General features: G+C 39.8%; 1 protein-coding gene across 1 annotated transcript; it reads right to left on the bottom strand.

The window, feature by feature from the left end:
* Positions 1-18,913: 18,913 nt before the first annotated feature.
* Positions 18,914-23,048, bottom strand: nkx2.1 (NK2 homeobox 1). Its single transcript, XM_032546425.1, has 2 exons — positions 21,984-23,048; positions 18,914-21,225 (listed from the first exon to the last, which is right to left on the bottom strand). Exons 1-2 carry the CDS (start codon positions 22,348-22,350, stop codon positions 20,510-20,512), a joined length of 1,083 nt encoding a protein of 360 aa, XP_032402316.1. The 5' UTR covers positions 22,351-23,048; the 3' UTR covers positions 18,914-20,509.
* Between the last annotated feature and the right edge of the window lie 307 nt (positions 23,049-23,355).

Raw genomic sequence — 23,355 nt, 5'->3', positions numbered from 1 at the left:
ACTTAATTATAAGAACATTGTGCCTCTGACATCGGTGGACTGAGCAGCAGGGCAGTGGGATGGGAACCTGGCCACAATGGTGTATTTCTCTGAGTTGAGTGACTGTGGGAAAATCTCCCTCTTCTATTCAGACATTTTTCCCTTCTTTTCAATTAATGGGGAGAGAGAGAGACTGATGAAGGAAACAACAGAAAAAGAACAATTACAGGCAAAGAGACGGCACAGCACATGCACTCAAAACTCAATAATGCTCTTTTAGAAGGGTTAATCATTTCAGGAAGGGGTCTGACGATAAGCCCTTTTTTCGGTTAATTCATTTGCAGGGTGATATTTTTTCACCCCAAAACAGGAAAGGAACTGTAACACTTGACATGGTTTGACATGCTGAGCAGTTGCTAAATGTTCCCACACAGCAAGGAGCTCTGAAATTAAGAAAAAAAAAAAGAAAAAAAAGAAAATGTTTAATTTGCCTAGCTGCAGAATCAAGAGCTGAATTTTCTTTTTCCTAGACGTGGTACTTAAGGTGTGTCTGCAGCCTAAAGAATAAATTGATACGTTTTAAGTTATTTTTAACATTTCAAATCTAATTGTAGACATTTTGCAGGCGTGGGCTTTCACCCCATGATCTTATCTAGTTATAAATAGAACGAATAATAATATTTATGTCATTATGTTCCACTTGAAATACCAGTACTTTTTAGTCACAAGTAGTACTCCTCTTTGAAAATAATTTCTACATTACAGATGTTTCAACATATAGCTGATATAGTACTGTAAGTACATAATTAGTATGGGTTTAAGATGAATTTAATAACTTTGAATCAAACGTGAACCTTCTTTCACTTCTAAAATACAGATTTCTGCCTGCAATACTTAACGTGCGGTTTTCTTTCTTGTAGTTAAAAACACTGTGACATCCAAAGCACCTGCCACAGCAACGACATTTAAAATAATATAATCTCTATACTCGGCATGGCCCAATCTTTGACAAAGAAATGCACAGAAAGAATGTGCCAGAGCAAAAATTAGGCTCTTAAATTTGATTTTGAGTGAACTTGCAGAACAATGTGAATCTCGTATCAGCAGGTTGCTCAACGGATTCGCTGTTTTGTTGAAAAGGGAAGTGTTACAGAAAAATCCTAATTTCTCAAACAGCTGAACAAAAGGCTAAATGTTACTGTTTTGTATGAGCTGTATAATAAGCAATACAATAAATTTGGTTTTGTTCTCCTGAACTCTAATGTGGCACTGAAATGAAAGCACTGAGATTCTTTTCAAATGGGTAATATGGCTCAATGCCCAGGGCAGCACAAAAAAAGGGGGCAGCACAAGCGCTCAACAATTTAAAAATTATTCGTCTGTCTGTTATGCACCAAACTATTTTTGGTGCCGCTGATTTTGTTTTGCCGAAAAGGAGTGACCCAGAGTGTTGGGCACAGTGTAAGAAGAAATAGGGCTAAACATAGCTCAAGTATTTCATGTGGCTATTGGACCTCTTGAAACATATACAGTACAGACCAAAAGTTTGGACACAACTGTGTGTCCAAACTTTTGGTCTGTACTGTACATTTATACATTTTCATCAATATCTGTATTACGTTTAGGTTAGTTAATCCTCTGCCTGTCACTGAGAGCTCTACATTTTTGTAAATTGATTCATTTTCGTAGAAGGTGAAAATGTTTCTCAACTGTCCAGACAGAGGAGGGGGAAAAAAAAGAAAATCTAACCAAAAATGAAGTAATTTCTTGCCAGGATACTAGCGCAGTTTTTTTTCACCCTCTGGTTCCTGAGAAACAATTTATCCAAATAGACTGTAAATCTCCCCTCACTGAATTTAAAAAAAAAAAAGCACCATTGGTGCCACCCTTTGAATCCAAGAGTTAATCCTGGAGTGTCCATTTAGTGAGTTCACAAAAATGTTGAATACGTCTACCAGGTTATATAATTTTTTTTTTAAATACAAAAATAGGATACTAAATTAGATAAGAGTATCAGACAAATAAGATAAAATAAGATATTTTGCTAAGACATGAAGGACCAAACACTCATCCTTGAGGAACACACTTGGGATTTCATTCCACCACAGATTTTGAACAAGTTTTGTACCGGCGAGGGGCTTACATCTAACTTCATTTACTGCTGAATGGGCATCCAGGGGGAAAACACCCCTCCCTGTTTTAATACAGGCCGTCATTTACGTTCTCTGACATCCAACGTTCTGATTAGTGAAATGATTTGACTAAATAAAGACCTAAGGCGTCATTTAGAAAACTAAGCAAATGCTCCCTTTCAGTTATCTCAACAATCTTTTTATTTTTTTTAAAAAACACAAAATTTGGTTTGTTGTCTGAAAAACAGATGCAGTAACGATCGTTTGTTTTTATCTGATGAGATGAATACTCAGTGTTTTCCTGGAAAAAAAACAACAACAAAAAAAAAACCCAACAATGCTTCAGCCACCTGCAGCAAAGTGAAAAGGTCTGCTAAGAGCATGAAGCCCAGGAAAGGACAGGAGGATGGAGGATGAGCAGCGTATAGGGAGACAAGCGGATTACAGCAGGAAGCTTTTGTCTTGTTTTGCTTAGAGGAGGATGAATCTGACTATTTTACTGTCCAGGTGTTTTGACCTGTATAGAGAGTGCAGAGTTTGAAACATTGCAGCATATTGCATCAACAGACATTATTACTAATCAGGAAATGAATGCAAGATCCAGTTGGATAATCAGGATTCAAATAGTGGCTAAAAACGTACTCCAAACAGCAACGTGTTTCTGAGGTTTATGTGGCTCCAAAAGAAAGGAGAAATTATAGAGGGGTTTTAACACTTTTGCACATTTTTTGGCAGCTCCAACAACGCCATAGGCAAAGCCAGAAACAGCAAATTCTCCAGTGTTTTAAATTCAAACCGAGGCAAACCCATTCATCTAAACTAAATGAGTTAATGTGATGAGGAAAACGCCACTCTCGGTGATGCGGTAGAGCCTCCGCTGAAAGTTAGCTCTAATAGTTGGTCGGCAGGTGATTGCTTTAAACCACTTCTGACTGTCAAGAGAGGTAATAAAATGAACAAAGTGCTGAAGATCCCCATAATGTTATTAACCTGCTTTTATTCCTGCTGCCTTTCCAACCAGGTGGAGGAAAATCCGGAGCTTTAGTTTAACTCGAGTTCACACGTGGGCCAGTTTAAGAGGTCTTGAACTTGAACTATTTTCAGATGGCTGGGTTTTGTAATTCTTTTCTCTTTTTTGTTTTTTTGCAGTAATGTGGAAATGTATTGACATCTTTTGAGTTTTTCCACTTTTTGACACATTACCACCACAACTTCCTTGACATTTCACGTGATAAACCTACACAAAGTTGTGGTAGTAGTAGAAAAATTGAAGAAACATTATACCGGATTTCAGCTTAGCTCGATCACGAATGCCCTCAAAGAGGTATTGATAAAAAGAGCTACTAAAACATTACATCTGTCTCTGCATTTGATGAGTACTTGTTAAAATTAAATAATATTTAATATATTTTCACATCGATATAATTTGGCAATGTACAAATAAAAACTAATTTTATTTGACTGATGAAATAAGGACACAACTGTTCTCTTAAAGTTCTGCTTATGTGGCCCTCTGGAGTCCCGAGGGCCGGAAAAATAGCCATGGGGTTCCGGATTAGGCCCTTGGACCTCGTGTTTGGCACATATGGGCATTTCAAAGTATGTCTAAACTATTTAAACTATTCATGTCATCAGTCCTCCAAATATTCAGACAATAAAAACCAAAGACCCTGTTAGCTTCAAAGCAACTAAAACTAAGGAGAAAAATTTCATTTCGGAAAGACGTTTCCAAAAGCGTCTTTCGTGCCAATCTACTACAAATGACATTCCTCCACTGACCAGGTTCAGTGTTTTAAGTGAGGAATGACCAAGTTGTCATATGACATGTTTCAGTCTGCGAATGTTGTCCTCCATGCAGCTGAGATGGTACTCAGCGGAGCCTAAATGGCTGCAGTGAAGTGCAGTGACTCAGAGTGCTCCAATCACTCAGCAGTCTTTCCCTGAGAGGCTCTATGTTGATAGTTTCCTTGTTATTACATCTTCAGTCAGAACTATAGAGACCCATCGGAGTCATGGCTGTCTGCCAAGCACCAGACATGCACCACCATGCATGAGATAGCTGTAAATGCAAGAAGGTAAACAGCCAAAAAAAGAAAAAAAAAAGAAAAAAAGGGAGCAGCCATGAGGAGTGGCACTAGTTTTACAGTATTTAAATTTGTTACATTTAAGGTATTAATTTTAATACCACAGTGTAATAAGGTCCGGTTCGATTATGATTTGTATTGGTTTCAGATTAAATTAACACATCAAATCTTTTTCTAATTAAAGTTTTTAACGGGCAATATTTCAGATTGGATCTTATTTAGTAAGCAATTGTTTGAATTAGTCTGCAGTACTGAACATTTAAACAGTTAAATTCGTCTTATAAAGTGGTTTCATCATTCTGTAATTTTCCTAAATGAGTTAGAGCAATGAGAAAAGAAAGTTTTAATGACCGTCAATTCAGTCATGGAACAAAAAAAAAAAAAACACGACTCAGTGGTTTGCTGAACCACTTCTAGCATCATTTCTTGGAAGTATTTTATTTTATTTTGTTTTGTATGATTTTACCAATCTCTCTTATTATTACAGAACCATTCTGGTCCAGTGATACATTGCTTTAGTTCACTGGGGTTTGCATGCATTCATTTATCCACTTTTCTCACCTTATAATACATCAACAAGGTTATTTATCCAGACTTTGACTGAACTTTGTTTGCATGAACCAGTCTCAGATGAACCTCAACTATCAGAAAGTTTGCCCCACATTTGAATCTAGAATACCAGTAGGAGGAGTCAAAGGCTGACATAATAACGGCAAGATATGCAGGTCTTGTAGGTCCAGGATAGGATCCCCAGTGCATTGGTGATGTCTTTCCTTCTAGGTACAGTGTTAACTCATCCTGGTTCCAGTCTACTGACAGATTACTTGAGTTGATCCTTTCTAGAGCAGCATTTGCCTCAGCTACAGGTTTTGGGGTTATGAGTCTTTCAGCTTTGTACATTTAGACGCTAAAACGGTTTCCCATCCCTTTTTGCAAAACAGCTCAGTTGTATAACGAAGAGGGCTCTGGACAGCAATGTTCAAGTCTTGCAACTCATTTTCATTTGGATTTAGGTCTGGACTTTGACTGGACCATTTTGGCATTTTGGTACGTAGATATGTTTTGACCTACAACATGGTATCACCATCCCATAGTAACTCTGGCTGTTTGTTTGGTGTTGTTGATCTACTGGAAGGTGATCCTCCATCGCAGTCTAAAGTCGGTTTAGTCTTCATCAGACTTTCTTCTGCGGTTGCAATACTTTTTATTGCATAAAATCGCTGAAAAGTACATAGAAGGTTTTGACTTCACTGCAAATAAATGCTTAAATCATGTAAAAAGTTTTGCAAGGCATTGCGAGATTTAGGTAAACAAACAAAAAGTTTCATAATAAATGTTTTATATATGTAACCGTATTTTGCTTCTTTCTTTTTAAGCCTAACAGAAAAAGTTATGTACAAAAACATTCATCAAACATATATTAGATCCAAATCAGGTTTGCACTTGCACTTTGTTCCTGTTCAGCTACATTAAGTTGTGTAGGGTTTAATAAATATGTTTGTGTCGTAATAATGTCTGAAACGTTATCTATCACGAGGCACAGTTAGAAAATATAAAGTGAATGGGGGGAAAAAATGTACTTGAGTGGCTCTTAAGCAACAGCTCTATCCACCACTGTTACGGTTTCTATGAATAAATCCTTCTGAATCTTAAGTGTGACATTAAAAAAAAAAAAGTGTACAGCATATTTCAACGGATGCGGATATTTCACTTTCCCCGAAGTTCCCAGATAATCCATTTAACCTCAGTCTGCAATCCTGTCCCCACAAGCAAATCAGAACATATACTGCTCCCCGCTTCCCGCTTCATGTCGGCATCCCAGCCCCCACCTTCAGCTGCACCTGTCACCTGGGGGCCCCTGCCTACATTCAGGATCAATTTACATAACCTCATTTAGCAGTTCACAAATCAGAGCCATTAAGAGCTACTAACGGGAACCAAGGGTTCTAATTTAGCTTGCCTTTCACAGTGGGAAAATTGTTCAGTTCAGGCCTACAAATAAAGATCCAGGACTTAGCTTTGATTGTTGATTGTGATGGTAAATGTACAGATGATTAGAACAGATTTTCCCTCGTATTGATTTCCTGCCAAAACACAGCAGGCACTGGTCCTGCACTGGAAAACCACGAGAGGAGGTGAGCACAGAGGGAGTTATGCTGCTGACATTGATTTGTACGTATAACACGTTAAGTATAAAAATGGGAAATAAAATAAAAAAGCTGGTGTGTAGCAGTGCTGTTTGTGTGTGCGTGCGTGTGTGTAAGCCAATATTTTATTCTGCACAGATACTCTGCCGTTTTTTTCTCCACTATTTAAATCCATTTACAGTCTATTTGAAGGAATTTGAGAGCAATTTCCCCCCTTCCCCCCTCATTTCTCCTTCCACACTTCAAATAACAGCCGCAGAGAAGTTTAAAGGACTTGCTCGCTGCTTAAATCCTTTTATTTACGTTTGTGTGGCAATATGACAGTGGCAAAACCAATTCAGAGTCATGAATAGCTGGAGTCAAGAGCAGAAAAATTATTTTCAATCTGCATTCAATTTGGCAAAGATGGGGCTCATGGAGTAAAGAGGCTGATTCACATTCCCACTTGTTTGCCGCTGAACTTGGTGGCATTATGAACATTTGCTTTTTTTTTTCGTGGCTGGGAGGTGGGGGGAGTGGCTTGAGGAGGGTAGGGGAGCATTTCTTATTTGGAGCATGTTTAATTAATCACCAAATCAACCCTCTTCTGCTCTGCATCCCCAGCCCCATATGTTTGCACTCGAAAGCTGTAAGAAGAGCAGGACGCAGCGCAGGAGATGCATCCAGCCGCCTACAGATTATGTCTGCGATTGCATAACAACAACCATCACTAGGCGGATAAGAGCTGCGATAACAGTGGGGCCAGTGGAGTTGGCGAGGTTCAAACCGTCAGCTCTGCCAGACCCAGACTGTTTAAAAAAGCCTCCAGGGTTCAAGTCGCACCCGCACACACACACACATATACAGTATATATATAAAAAAGAAAAAATTAAAATGTATATGAGGTGTGATTCAGTAAAGTGGCTCTGTCCAGCTTTGGTCCTGCAGCTCGTTTTTAGTAGTTTTCACTTGAAGATAATTTATTACAAGTGTGCAGAGCAGGTTCTATGTGGGGGCTGGGAACTGGGAGAATGGTGCTTGAAAATGCTATAGCAACCAACAAGAGGTTGTGGGCCTTTGGTAAAAGCAACTCTGGTTTTGTAAAAAAAAAAAAAAAATAGAGAGGGATAAGATAGCAAAGGGACTGGGAGGGTGAAGCATGACATTTTAACAGCACTTTGTTAAACAACAGATCATTTTTGTTCTTGTGGCGAGTAGGCAGTCTGAGTTAATGTGGGTAACATTTTCTGCAAACAGTGCTTTTTATGTCAAACGATGTTAAATATGCTGCCAGAAAATAGCTGACCTGGCTCATGGACGTGGGAGAACAACTTGGCTAAAATTCATTGTTTCAAACCAAAACCCAGTTTGATTAAAAGCTAATTTATCAGGTCGGACTGGTAAAATCTTTTTAAAGTGTATCTGCATTGTTTCAAACTAGATCATCTTTAGAATATCTAAACATGTTTAGTGTTTTGTGACTATACAAATTGATAGACGGAAAAAGGAAAGTGAAAGATGCTTAAGCAAATGGAGATCACATCTGGGGATCCACAAGGCTCCATTCTCGAACCACTTTCCTTTGGTATCCACTCTCTCATCTGTGCTAACATTATAGACTATCGCAACATCTATTACCCTTCTTATGCTAATGACACATCTTTGCACTTGTGTGTCTCCACATGATCTAAAGAAATATCTGCTTATGACCTCAAATGAGTATTTGACCATTTCTAAATCAATTAAACAAGAGTACAGTGACAAGTCAAATAGTATCATTAGCCAATAAATTGCTTTTATTTATCTGTAAATGCTTCTTTCACTTTTCAGAATTTTATACATGCTTCACCTGGAGTTTTGTACCATTTAGTTTTATTTCTAAAGATGATATTAGAACCCGACTGTGAAGACGCATAACCACAAGTAGGTAGGAGTCACTACTTTATGTTTTCCCAAACAACGCATACAGATCAGTGAGTTGAAGGTGCAGAACTTCTTCATTGTTTTTGGTCCCAAATAAAGCACTCTGTTAGACTAGATGTGGATAAAAATACACAGCACTCAAGAAACACTGACATGGTTATGGACTCGGACCTAACTAAATCAATCTGCCGCTGTCTTGAAACATTGCCTGGTGAAAACTGTTTTTTTTTTTGTTTTTTTTTTAGATAAATTATTTCAATCTTGTCTGCAGATCTCTGAGGAAATAAACCTGGCAGCTGATTTTGAGAATCATAAATCTGGGCATACAGCAAACGATCTCCAAGGCCTGATTATCAAACTGACATTAATACAATATACATACTCTTCACAGCTAAGGTTATAACCACAATAACTATGATTACGTCAACATTTTTAAATTTCGGAGCCTATTTGCTCAGTGTTTCCAATAAAATTTATTGAGAACAGGAGATGTGCAGAACCTGTTGGCTTCTCCAGATCAGGACTGAAAATATTACTGTTCACCGACACTTAGTTGATGAGTTTGGGTTTACGTTTCTAAGCCATTTACTTGTTTCTTCTTGTGTCTCTTTCTCTTATTGTCATGCTTACATATTTAAGTTTTTATGTCCCCACTCTGTTCCTTTGCTTGTTTCAGTTTGCCTCACTCCCTGATCACCTGTCACACCTGTTTGTGTTTTATTCATGATCCTTTGTGTCAGAATTTTTTTTCCATTTTTTAAAATTCTTTTCTTAAGGCATAAAAAAGGTAGGAACATTTTTTTGTAAAAATAATTTTTTTTTTATTTTTTATTTTTATGTGATAAATTGTAATTTTGTCCAAATACAAAGTTGTTATTTGAAAAATACATCAGTTGTATTGTTCCTTAGGGGTTATCTGATGTCACAATATTTTTTTTACTTGCAAGAGTCGTCTACAGTAGAAGGAGGGACCGGGTCGGTTCTCATGCTTTTTTGTCTGTCGGCCATATTGTATTTAACAAAAATAATTTCTTGCATTTGCAGCTGATGGCCAGTAGTTGATGGTATATTTTATGATGCATTAGTGTCCACTTCAGTGGTCTGTGTGCATTTATAACATAAAAATCCACAGGAAGCACAAGAAAATGGCTTTTAGATAGCTGTCCACTGTAGTGACCACTATGCATGAAAGGGTTAAAGTGAACTGTCAGAAGAGCTGGACACCAGCCAGTGTCTTGTCCATGACTGATCAGAAAAGTACCAGGAGTGAGGCAACTGCCTAGCCCACACGAATTACTTTTAATGAACATGTAATTAATGTAAATAGACTGAATGGGTTTCAAAGCAAACAAGGACTCAAATTGATTTGCATTTCTCTTCTTTAGGGCAGAGAGGAGGAGGGGGGGAGTTCTGCAATTCGCCCTTTTGTCAGACGCCTCTATTGATCACTTTGTGTGTATCGCTCCGCATGTGTTTTCCTTCATTAAGAAATAACGGCTTCCTGATTACTCCCATCCCCGGGTTTAATGTTGCTTAATATCCACTTTGTTCCTGTGTCATGGCGGAGGGCAGCGAGTATAATGTGCGACTGGGTGGCCCGTGATTGGCCGCGCAGTGAGGCAGAGGCGTTTAGGCCGTCGGCTGTAAAGGGGGATCGGTGGAGGGGTTAGAAAAGCAGAACCTTTGCGGCTGGATCCAGCTCAGCATGTGGTCCCTCTGGGTCCCACTCATTCCCACTTACACAACAGTTGTTTTTTTTTTTTTGACCATCAACAGGGGCGCTGCTAGGAACTTTTGAAAGGGGTGGCTAGATGGTGGGGCGGCTGTTGGAATAGCACACCTTTACCAAAAAGAGAATTTAAGGAGCTTTGTTAAGGTTTTCTGATGCGTGGGGGCAAGTAGAGCAGGAAGAATAAAAATCTATATAAATGAATAAACAATTAGGAAAAATAATTACTATGTGTAACATTTGTTTCTTATAAGGCTTCACTACTACTACTATTACTGCCACTGTAAACAATAATAATGTTCTTTCCTTCTTTCTTTGTTCCTTTCTTTCGTCCTTCCTGTCCAATGTATTACTAGAACCAGATGTCATATCATGTTGTGCCGCTAATTAAGTAACGTCTACTGTGCAACAGGAGTAATATCCCACTTCATGCCTTCTATAGAGCAGATCTGACACTGCAAGGCAAACCTCTCCCACCGGTTTGACTAAACTGGCAGAACAGGATACGAACAAATAAGTTTTTCTACTAATGTCTTGAATTCAGATTCATAAAAGAATATATATAATTCATATCAGACACCCTGACCACAGGTACCACTGAGCGTGGCGGCCCCCAGCCCCTTGTCGAGGGGACCACTGAATTACTCCATCAGTATTAAGCTGTCTGTCATTCTAAGGTTTTTTTTTTTTTCTAGACAAATGTTTAACATAAATGCTGCCACTCTTTGGGGATTAGGATATAAGCCCCCTATTCTGTTGATTTCCGTTCATTTAGCCAGCAAATTGACCAAGTTTTTTTTGTTTGTTTTTTTTAATAATATAGGCTATATCCTACTGTGCAATTCAGGCACCGGAATTACATACAGTGACGACCAGCCAAAAAAATAAATAAAAAATAGGGAAAACTATTGAGTTGTGCGCAGAATTGCATGTTAGCTAATTGTTAATTTAAGCTGCTCGCAGTGGCTAATTATGTCAGCACAGCCAAGCCATTTGCATGATGGACCAGCCACCTGCCTGAAGGCGCTGCCAGGGCAAACTATATAATTACTGAACAGCAGTGGGGCAATTTTTGACTGTCGCCCCTTTTGTGTCACATGAATTCCTCGTAATGACATATTTCATTAGGGGGGCAAATATCACCCCCTTCTCCCCGGTGCCGAACAAAAAAAAAAGCACAAGTCTCAACAGGTCCTAATGTACGGGACCTATTTACATTCACCTCCAGCCTGTGTTTTTATCAACCTGTAGTTATGTGCGTCTTTGCTGTGAGTTAAATGGACCAGCGGTGGTTGTTTCTCAGCAGAGCGCGCGCCGGTTAAAATGGACCAGGGCTTTTCTTAAAGTGATTGCAGCCTGAACTCATTAAGCTGTCAAATGTCTGGCTTTGGGATCTTGATTGCTTATTGTGTTGCAACATTCAAGGAATTTTTTTTTTTTTTAACCCAGACGTATCCTATTCACTCCCAATGGAGAAATCATGGCTCACTGATGGACCGTCCGTCGGGTTTAGGATGATCTATGCAGTGGAGGTTCTTGCATATGTAATGATCTGGGCTTGTTCCTCCATTTGGGATGCTGTTATTCCACCAAAAATAGATATAAAATTACAGTTTTGCACATCCGTTTATGGAACATTCAAAAATAGAAACTGACTGCCATGTTTTAGCTGACTAATGTCATGATCCCTATGGTGGTGGCAGCATCATAATATGGGAATTATGGGAAAGAAAACTTGCTATGGGTTTAAAAAGACTTGAGATTTTCTTTCCCTTCCACCAGGACAGTGACCCTAGACATCCACCCAGCGCTGCAGTGAAAAGCCTTCGCTCAAAGTAAACTCATGTGATACACATTCATTTCAAAAAGCGGAAAATTAATTAACCTGTCAGGATTTTCCTTTTTTCTTTTAAAATTTAATGACAGTCCATCTGAAAACATAGTGTGAGTTTATGGGGTACTTCGTCCTTCTCCTTTTCAAGCACGTCAAGATTATTGTGGTACAAAAAATATGTTTCTTTTGCATTCCTTGTTTATGTCTGTTATTTTATACTGCTATCATGTTCGAAATAAATAAATAAAACAAATACACAAAACCCCAATGTTCAACACATTAATGTACTTTAGTTGTGTAAGTCAGTCCTCCTTGTTTGGCCAGTGACTTTGGGTCAAAATTGGGTCACCAATATCACCTGGTTTTTCTGTTTTTCAAATTTATATTATGATTCCATGGCATAAGCTGATTTAAAAAAAGTCTTCAGACATTTCAGATTAATTAGTGTTATGTGCTGAAAGTTGACTAAAACATATTTTGTGATCATAAAACACAATAAGGTAGAGGTGTACCTCAAAGCCTGAGCACAACATACTTGTCGAACGCACCACTGCTGAGTAACACCCACCACTTTTTCCATATTCATTCCACTAAAGATTTATTTTAGAAATCATAAGTGCTCTCTTTGCCATGCAAATCAGTTTAAACGCACTTTAGGTCTGACCATTTGAAAGGAATAACCTTGGACTATTCAACCTATCATTAAATGGAGCAGTTATTCCCGCGGGCCTATAGAGCGGGCGGCGGCCCCTGGGTCTGTGTGGAGGGCCTGGTGTTAACGGGGTTAGTGATGGCTCGCTGCCTTCCAAAGGACTCCTGCTGGTACTGTACACAGACAGGACAGCCCCGCTTTAGTCTGAGTTCATTTAATTGGCATGTTTAACGCGAGCACTGCAGGCATGGAGCAAGAGAGGAGCCCGCATAATGACCACACACACACACACACACACCCACACACACACACACACACAGACAAATTCTAGAGTCAAGATCCTCGCGATGACCTTCTTATCAACCGAAGTAGAAGGTTTGAAGGTGGGAAGTTTAAAAGTAGGTGAGCTGTTCTACAGGGGAGACAAAATAAAAGAAACGATGAAACAACTTGAACAATTTTTTAAAATCTGTTTAATTAGGATCTTGTGTGCTGGACAAACTTGTGGATATTTGTGAGACGATGTCTCCGGCTTTGAACGCCTTGCAGAGCATCTATAGCGTGAAAATGGACAAAGAGTGGCACCGCCTACCGAGATGTGACGATTTACTTCAACTGTCAGGCTGGTAAAAGGGAGCTTTAATCAGAGAAGAGCCGAGAGAGGTCCATCGTAACTCTGGAGCAGTGGCGGTTCCTGCATGATTGGCACCCTGGGTGGGCCCCTTCTTCGTCCCCTTTCTTGCTCTCTCCCAATCAATTAAGATGCAAGAAATTATCAGAGGTTTTGGGTGGGGGGAGATAGAATTTGTCTCACATTGCTCACGATATATTGATCCAGCCTTCCTATTCATAGGATATGGTAAGATGCCACCGACTTCACATGTGAAAAAAAGTTATATAAAACTTGTTTAGGGCACAACTTACAATTATATTTTGTTATCTTGATGCTCGTGTGATCCCTAACAATACGCCCACATGACCCACAAAGCAGCTCAGGTGGGTGAACGGCTCTTGGTTTCCCCTTCACAAACCTGCCGTTTGCAAAAGTATGGAAAACCCTGCGCACGGCAACAAACTAATACAGCATGTAATCCCATAGTGAAACACGGTGGTGGACATATCATGCTGTGGGGATGTGAAGCTGATGAGAAGCTTGTCACAGTTAATCAGAAGCAAACAGATATAAGAAGAAAACATGTAACACGATGTAAAGATTTTGAAATATTGGCGTGAGGTCCACCATCAATGATGCTCCAAAATGTACAGTTTGAGCTACAAAAAAATGGCCCAGTCAAAGTCCAGACCTCAGCTCAGTTGAAAACCTGTTGAAAGACTTGAAAATGTTGTCATTTTGCCAATAAGAATGAGCAAATTGGGTTTTTTTGTTGTTGTTTTTTTTGTCTAGATGTTTAGAGCTGGTCTGGGCACAACTCAAAGAATCCTTAGACACGTCCGTCAATGATCAATAGTCTGAACAGCCAAACTGATTCAATAGCTCGAGTCAATTTATAGGATGATAAGCAAAAAAATCCTAGTCAGAGAACAAAGTTTATGCATAACATACAAATACAAAGTGAACAAGTCAACGAAAAACAGAGAATTTGTCTGGACCTAAGCTTATTGAAGATGAAGTATAGGAAACATCCATATAGTCGTCTGAAAAATGAAATTCATCTCAGAGATTATAGCTGCTTCTTCAGCAGAGCTAAAAGGGAGAAAGGCCATTGAGCAAGTTCAAAAAGCCGGTTCAAAAGCCGGTATTTGTGGACTGCATTAGTGAAGACGGCCCCGGCCAACTTGGACATCAGTAAAGGCGCCATTAGGGCTGCAGATTTTCCAACTGCATGCTGCAAGACGATTTTTGAGTTTTCTGGCTAGTTTTTGCAGCAGCCCATTCTCGTCGCCCACAGCAACCATTTGAGCATCATAGAACCGAAACATAAAGGATGAAGACTCATCTCAAGAAAAAAGAAATGGCTTTGAAATCTACAACAAGCATAATCAACAAGCACAAATTTTTATATATATACATTACTTATAATTTTTTTATATCTGAAAACTATTTGATTATCCTTTCTAAAGATGTCAAGCAGATTGTTTTTTTTATTTTATTTTATTTTTTTTTGCCAACAGTCATTTCCTTTTACTGCACAGCATTGGTCACGTTTTCTACAAACAGTGATTACTTCCAAAAATGTTGCCATTATTGTTAATACCCACTTTCACATAATCCACCATTGTTGGCTTCAAGTTCCTGAAGCGTATTTAGTTCAAGTGTCCTACTTTTGAACAGGGTTCTTGTTATTTTTTTTTATTTTTTATTTTTTTGTCATTTAAAAAGAACCAAACGTATATATGCAGAAATAAAATTGCAACTACAATGACTAATCACAGCCAAATGTGTTCATAATGTTACCGGAGGCAACTTAAATTGTTAATTTGATTAAAGCTCGGTCACATGTATGTGTGGGGAACATTACCTCTTATATAAATGTAAAATAACAACTAATTTGTTCAAAATAAATTTTTTTGAACTGAAATCTCAGGCACTATATTAGTTTAAATCAACTTCCTCAGTAGACCACATCTGTGGGTGTGTTCTGCTTTTGTTCTATTTGTTTATTCTTGAACTTTGCTCTGTGATGACGACGACACTCTATTATAATTATTAATAAAGTTCATATAGCAAACTTAGAGGAGCATTGTCTTATTCTGTCATCAAAAAAACCTACTTTTTTAAAATTTCAGTCTAGGGACTTATGGTTTGAAGTCAATGCTTGGCTTTAAAAATAAGCCAATACGTATGCAGGAGGCAGCATCATATGATAAGCGCTATTTTATTGCAAGAAGGACTAATACACTTAGCAAAATAGATGACACCATGAAAGAAGAAAACTATGCGGAAACATTGACGCAACATCCCAAGACGTCAACAGAGGAGTTAAAACTTGGACTCGAACAGGTCTTCCAAACAAGCAATGATCCAAATCACACCACTAAATTAGTAACAAAATGGCCTGAGGACGAACAAAATCGAAACAAAATCTTGATCAGGACTTTGTGGTCTTGTACAACGGAACTGAAAAAGGTGTTTGACAAACTTGACTGAGTTACAGTCATTCTGCTGGAGGAATGGGCCAAAATTCCTGCAAACTGTGGCGGTAGAAGACGTTTTATGGGAGAACAACGAAATGCAGTTCTACAAAAATATTAAGATTTGATTTGAAAATGTTGTTCTGTTCTCTTTTTATTTTGACATTAAGTGAAATAGGTAAAAAAAAAACAAAAAAAAAACACCTAACTGACCTAAACCATAATAAAAAGTTTTGTCAGATTTAATATCAAAACAGTGAGGTGTCTTATGACGTAATTATGGTTTCATATTTTTCCAACTTTCATGAATAACTAATTTCTCTAGATCATCAAGCAGGGATGGAAAGCAAAATCGTATGCAGTATAGAACTCCATCTGACAAACAAGTTCAGTTGTTCTTGGAGAGGAATCACACTTTTTCAACTCGCCATGGAAAAATCAGAGTGAAAAATACAAATGAGAAGATTTTCTATTTGCCAAGGCTGAAAATGAAGTCCATTTAGACTTGCGATTGACAAAAAAGAACTCTGATAGTCAAATTTGTGCTGTTTTTTCTTTTTTCTTTTTTTTTTTTGGGGCAGTATTATCGAAATGAAGTAAAATTGCACCCAGTACCAGGAGAGAGAGAGAGAGAGAGAGAGAGAGAGAGAGAGAAAAAATCTTCAAAAGAAACAAAGCCAAGTGAACACCTAAGACGTAAAAATGTGCTTTGTTCATCACAGGGAGGGGAGAGAGAGAGAGAAAAGACTCCACTCAGGGAGCCCTGAATGCTGCATTTCATGCCTGCAACAATTATGCTGAAAGGTCAAGTATTACAGCATCTTGTGCTCCGCTTTGCATGCAAAGTATTTCAGTTCGCAAATGACCCTCGTTTGCGCTCTTTGCACAATGGCTTGAAGAAGCAGATAAACGCAGGACAATTAAAGATTTTTTTTTTTCTTCTTTCTTTCTTTCTTTTCTGCCGGCTACAGCTCACAATAACGTTTTTGCAGAAAAGGGAGTGATTGCTGTTTGCTGTGTAATTGTCCCATTTGAAATGCACATGAATGCTCGGGCCTGCTGCAATAAAATGTTTCGGAACTTTCATTAAAAAAAAAAACAAGAAAAGAAAAGAAGGAGGCAGAAAGTGTGAATGTTTTCAAAGAAGGAAGTGAGTCATTTTTTTTTTATGACGTCCAAAAAAAACCCCCAAATGTGTTAGGAAGTATTTAAAAAGCAGACAAACAGCTTGTTGAAGAGTGCAACCTTTTTGCTTTTGTGCTCTTTTTTTTTCCCCCCTCCGTGATTAATTTGTTGTTCAGCACCATGGACAGCCCCCCGGCTGGACCGTCTTGCTTTTCACGAGAAACCGACCCAAACCAAACAATGACACAACTAGGATCTAATCGCAAGTGTCTCAACCATTAACTTTTTAAAGTATATTAAATGTAACATCTAAAGAGAGAGAAAAAAAATAGGCTTCATAAAGGCTGAAAATAGTAAATCGCACACAACTAACCATAGCTGTTTTTATTACTTTAAACCTCTTTTTAAGTCTCAGATGTGTATCTTAGTCACGACTATAAGTTTGGTCTGACATAAATGTCCATTAAAAATAAATCCCTCGAGTTTTATATATGATCTATTCTTTTTTTTTTTTTTTTTATTTGGCACATTTCGATCCGTAATTAGTGTCATTAATATGATTTTAGAATCCATCGAACATATGTAGGTATCATATCTTAGATACAACAACAACAATAATAATAATAATAATAATACTAATAATAATAATAATAATTCAGAAATAGAGTATTTTTCATTTTACAATCTGCTTTCACTTTTTCTCTCTCTCTTTTCTTTTAATCCTTGAACTCAACTCGTTCATTCTTAACTTTTGCTTTTTAAGACGCACGCACACGTTTAATGTCCGCTCAAACTCCACATCCAGGCTCCGAGGGAACCCGCTTGCTAAGGAGGCGAATAAAATTCACCAGCTAGCCGCTAACTCAAATATGATTACCTTGAGATTAGAGACTAATTGCTCGGGGTTCACGGAGGCAGCCCACCATAAAGCCAGGACGACTCGGGGAGCCGCGCGGTGGGGCTTTCCACAAAGGAGCGCGGTGAGAGCGCGCACGCTTTCCAACAAGTCATTCTCGACGGCGACAAGCCGAAGCACAAAGACCACACACGGCGCCAAAGACATGTTAATGTAATCCCAAAGTTCTCACTTCTCTCCGCGAACAAAACGCGCTCTGAAAAATACCTAATAGAAGACAGTTTCTGATGCCGGGCTGGAGGATTTTAACTCAAAGGCCTTCTGGAAGGGCTTTTTTTATTATTATTATTATTATTATTATTATTATTATTATTATTATTATTATTATTATTATTATTCGCGCGGGAGGCCTCAAACTGAGACCGCTTTAGGAATACAAAAAGTGACAGAGAGACGTTGAGAACACGCAGTCGTGTGTGTGTGTGTGGGGGTATGTCGTGGAAATGCCAACTCTTCAGTAATAACTGTGGAGGGAGGAAGTATCACTTTTGAGAGCTATGACGTAAAAACGCTGCATTAAAAAAAAAAAATAAAATAAAAAAAACAGGCCTTTTGAATATGTTTTAAAACTCAGTGGATTATGTGTTCTACTGGTAATAAATAAACAAATGAATAAATAAATAAATAAATAGTAAGGAGTTGTCCATTAAGCTGGATAACAGTCTACAGTATCAATGACAGTTAATAGTTGCATGCAGATATTGACAATAGCAGGTTCAGTAACTTGAAGCTATGACTAATTCTGAACTAATTGTTTGGTAAGGCTCAGAGTGAGAATGTAAAAAGATATAAATACATATACATGTGCATAAGTAATAAGTCATAAATCCCTCCAGTGACGGTTCGTCATTCCACAGCAACATAAACTTTCTGCAGAGGACACATTTAGCAACCTTTGGATCCATACAGTTTTACAAACTTTTTCGTTCGGTTCTCTTTTGTTTTTTCCAAAAATGAGCAGAGGCGGCCCAAGTTTGACTGGGGCGAGCAGCAGAATTCCAGTCCATAATAATAATAATAATAATAATAATAATAATAAATAGCAGCAAATAAATTGTGTGGCAACATCATTTCTTTCAATTTTGTGTCCACAACACAGCACGTCTATGCCAACTTTATAAAAGTCAGAAATATGTCCCAATTGTTTTTGGTTTATTGATGAGTTTTCAGCTACATTCTCCATAGAATCTCACTTCAGAACAGACAAAAGCAGCAAATATCACCTACTGACAGAAACTGTAATTGCTAAAATATGGTGGTTTTTTTATGATTAATTTAATCCTAAATAATCTTACATTCAAAGAGTTGTTTTTTTTAAAAATAAATTATTGTATGTATTTAAATTTGAAACTTTTGGATCAATTTTCTAGCTAAAATCTAAAGTGCTTATTGGGCCCCCCCCTCCTGACCTCGGGGGGGGGGGCCCAACCCAGCAGCTTGACTCACTTATGTCTTGTGACGCCTCTGAACGTGATCGTCCTAATTCTAACCTCGTTGTGACCTCACTGCTCACACCTGCAGAAGAGTCCTAGTTAAAGGCCTTGTTTTTAACGTGAACGTATTAAATTCAATTGAGTACACAGTCGGTCACGATTTCGGTTCATTATCGAGACCGTGGAATATGGGCCACATCGAAACTGTGCTTAAAATCCACAATAATAATAATAATAATAATAATAATAATAATAATAATAATAATAATAATAATAATAATACGTCTTTAGGAACGAGTTTGTTGCTGAATCTCAAACCCATCGCCCGTCCCTTTCAGCTCCCTGATTGATTATCGATGGAGCAGCTGATAGAGGCTCGCGCCCGTCATTCGACAAGAATTCCGCGCGCTGTTTGGTCAGGGATTTCATCGATAAGCTGCCCTTTGAGCAGCGCTGGTGTTTGATGTGGAGCTCCGAGAGACCTCGCCTCTGTGACTCAGTGAACACACATCCAGAAAAAAAAAAAAAGAGCAAAGAAACAAACCAAAAAAAAACAAAAGCATGTAAAGGCTACAAAGGCGTTTGTTCTGCGGTGCACGCGCGCAACCCAATGATTCATCAAAAAAAAAAAAAAAAAAAAAAGAAAAAGAAAAGAAAAGGTACGAATTGAGGATCCACATCCTCAATTTGAAATATTTTTGTTCCGATTTGTTTTGGGGAATAAAGAAAAAAGAAAAAGAAAAAAAAAAGAGAGACGTTGTTAATACTGCGACAAAACCAATAATGATGATAATATTCTATTACTAAACTAACTTTTTTTTTCTTCTTCTTCTTCTTCAACCTAATTACTCACATAATGCAACAACGCGTCGTGCGAACATATTTCACAAAAGAATAGCTTAGCTGTCTCGTTTCCATAATTTATTAATAGGACTGTTTTTTGTAGTGTGTCAAGTATCTATATAAGTTACAAAGAAATAAAACGTACAAATACCGGGGAAACCACAACAAACCAGCAAGAGCGTCAAAAAAGTTTGTACAACAAAGAGCTACAATTCAAACCTTTTACAGAAATGTACACGCTAGACCTACGGCTCACATTAAATTCTATTAGAAAGCAGAGGCGCACTGGGTTTCACTGCAGTCCAGTCGTGTGTGTGTGTGCGTGTGTGTGGGGGGGTGTGTGGGTGTGTGTGTGGGTGTGTGTGTGTGTGTGTCCCTGCTCAGGGTCAGGTGTCCCCCAACTATCAGTCTACCGCAACGATCTTCTTTTGTCTCTTTATATAATTTACATAAATAAATCCCAGGACGTTCACATCCACAGTTTATGGGAAAAGTTTCTTCCACGTGAGTTTCCTTGTAGAATAAAAAGATGCACCTCGAGTTTTCTCTTCTTCTTCGTCTTTTTTTTTTTTTTTTTTGTTCAAATGCGTGCATGCGTGCTGCGACCTGCCTCTCTTTGAACCACAGCCGCAGCGTCTCGTCACCACGTCCTGCCGTACAGCAGGGCCGAGCACTGTAAGGCCGAGCCGTACTCCGCTCCGGGGGAGTTCAGGTGGGAGAGGCCGGCCACCTGGCTCTGCAGAGACGGCGGGCTGGAGGAGTGCTGCGCCAGGTCCGGGGAGTGACCCGTGCTGCCCACCTGCTGGCTCGGGTGCTGCCCGTGCCCGGACGCGTTGTTGGACATGATCATGACGTTGCCTCCCTGTTGGTGGTGCGTTTGCGTTTGCGTCGCGGACGTGGGCGTGTGGCCGCTGCCTTGACACGGCTTGCCGTCTTTTACCAACACCGGCACGGCCACCCTCCGCGGGGATTGCTGCTGCTGTTGCTGCTGCTGTTGCTGCTGCTGCTGCTGCTGCTGACAGGAGCCGCCGCTCTCCTGCTGCATCTGCTGCTGGGACACTTTGTCTTTGGCCTGCCTCTTCATCTTGTAGCGGTGGTTTTGGAACCAGATCTTCACCTGGGTCGGCGTGAGGTGGATCATGCTCGCCAGGTGCTCCCTCTCCGGCGCCGACAGGTACTTCTGCTGCTTGAAGCGGCGCTCCAGCTCGTAGACCTGCGCCTGGGAGAAAAGCACCCGCCGTTTTCTCCTCGGGGCGCTGGACAGGGAGCCCATGCCTTTGCCCACGTCTGCCAGGGAGCTGAGGCTGCCCATGCTGCCCATGTTCATGCCCGACGAGGAGCCCATGAAGCGAGAGACTGAGAAAAGAGAAGATTTTATTGTTTTTGTTGAACTTGAATTAAACACAGTTTAATTTGAACGAGTAAAATAAAAATACAAAAAAAAAAAGAAAGAAAAATATTAACGTTAACTTGTAATTGCGTTCTAATTATTTGGATTTAATTCGTAAGTCAAGATGTTTCACACAGTTTCCTGCGATCAAATCTGTAAACTATTAGTTTTTTTTGTTTGTTTTTTTGTTTGTTTTTTAGCTAATAAAAGCGTTCAGGTTCATTTTAGATAAAAATAGAAATAGACTGAAATAACAGCTTTCACCCCCTATTGGCCATCAGGACGCTGAACAATAGTGCGGCCATCCACGCTCCATTTTAATGTTGCACTTTAGTCATATTTCCTTAACAAGATAAATAAACATCTATGTATATTAATTGTTTCTAGGGTTTCCTTGTCTTATCTGCTCTGTTGACATTTGCCACGGCCACAGCTCTAGTTTCGTTCCGCCAAAACTGCAGCGAGTATTTTTAAAGCCCGAGTGGAAAAATCTTTTCATGTGCTCCAGAAAAGCTGCGCTCAAGTGGGAGGGGAAAAATATTACAGATGAATGCAATGAACTTGGGAAGGAAAAGAAAATAAACTTAAATCTTAACTGTCTGGCTGGGGATCAGATGTTTAGACTCTACCTGATTTGCCGCACAGGAATAAAACAGGGGAGTGAAAAAAAACGACGTTTGAAACCCACGGAGAGCCTCGCTGAGGTCGGGATCTGGATACTCACTGGTGGAGAAGCGCGGGTCCGGGTTGGCTCCGTACCAGCCGGTGGCCGCGGCGCTGCCTCTCATCCCGTCCTGGTACGCCGGCAGCTCGCCCATGTTGCCCAGGTTGCCGTTGCAGTAGCCCCCCATGGCAGTGTGTGACAGCTGGGAGACACCCGCCGCAGTCATGTGGTAAGCCGCTGACACAGTCCCGTTGTGGCCCATGTGGTGCTGCTGCATCGCCGCCTGAGAGACCTGCGGCTGCCGGTAAGAAGCGAGAGGTGCCCCCAAGTTGTTATTCTCCATACTTACTTTCTTATAGCTCTCCTCAAGGGGACTCAAGATATCGGAAACAGAAAAAGGAGTCGTATGCTTAGGGCTCATCGACATTGTTCTGTGGCTTGGAGAGGGAGAAATTAGAAGGCAAGGCAATCTCTCCTTCTCTTCTCTCTCCCCCTTCTCTTCTCTCCTCTTTCTTTTTTTTTTTTTCTTTTTTTTTTTTTTTTTTGGCCAAAGCCCCTCTGGTTCCTGTTGTCTCAACGTCGATCCTGGTAGATGAACACGTAGGAGAGCGCCTCAAGTCGCGCCTTTAATTGGATCGAGTGGGGAGCTCGGTGCTGGCTTTGGTTTGTTTTAGCCGGGTGCCAGGTTTAAGGCTACCATCAGAGGCGGGGCATCGGCAACAATACAAAAAAAAAAAAAAAAAAAAAAAAAAAAAAAAAACAGCTCTAGCCTCCGAGCGTAATTTCACTTAGAAGACATGTGCTCCCCTCCCACTAACAATAACATAAGCGCCGCCGCACATGATCATAAACGCTCATCCCCGCCGCTGCCGCTGCCGCCGCCGCCGCTGCCGCGGGGCGGTGTCCGGGCGCGCGGCTTCTGCATGGCGGAGTTAGCGACTCGCCGCTGTCTGCTTCCTGACCACAATGCACTTTATTAACTGTAGTGATGTTTACGAGGGCCTCTTGAAGGAAGGAGGCCTATATGGACTTGAGAGTTGGAGAACCACTCCTCGGTTGAACTACTGACTTTTAATGGCCACGAGAGGCCTCCAGTGATTGCGGGATTGTTTGTGTTATGCCTTATCGTACTCAGACATGCAAAAGTGCACTTGCGGGGAGGAGAGGGGGAAAAAAAAAAAAACGCCTGATACTGATAAGTAAATAAATACACATCCGCGCGTTAAGTGGCTGCGTAAATGATTAACCCCCCTAGTTTTTTTTTTCTTTCTTTCTTTCCTTTTTCCTCCCCACGTTTCATGTCATTGGACGAAAGCAGCGTGTTACCTAAATTCAGATGAACACCCTCGTAAAAAAGAGAGGGGAGAAAAATCTAGTCTGGCGGAAGGAGAGGCTCTTCTGTGAAGTTAACGGTGTTCAAGTAGCTACTTTC

Source organism: Xiphophorus hellerii, chromosome 19 (genome assembly GCF_003331165.1).
Source record: "Xiphophorus hellerii strain 12219 chromosome 19, Xiphophorus_hellerii-4.1, whole genome shotgun sequence".
Taxonomy (NCBI): domain Eukaryota; kingdom Metazoa; phylum Chordata; class Actinopteri; order Cyprinodontiformes; family Poeciliidae; genus Xiphophorus; species Xiphophorus hellerii.
This window is presented reverse-complemented; position numbering and strand designations above follow the sequence as displayed.

Coding starts and splice junctions, on each gene's coding strand:
- nkx2.1 (XM_032546425.1), bottom strand. CDS start 22,350: ATGTCGATGAGCCCTAAGCATACGACTCCTTTTTCTGTTTCCGATATC. Junction 21,226..21,983: donor GGACCCGCGCTTCTCCACCA/GTGAGTATCCAG, acceptor CTCTTTTCTCAG/TCTCTCGCTTCATGGGCTCC.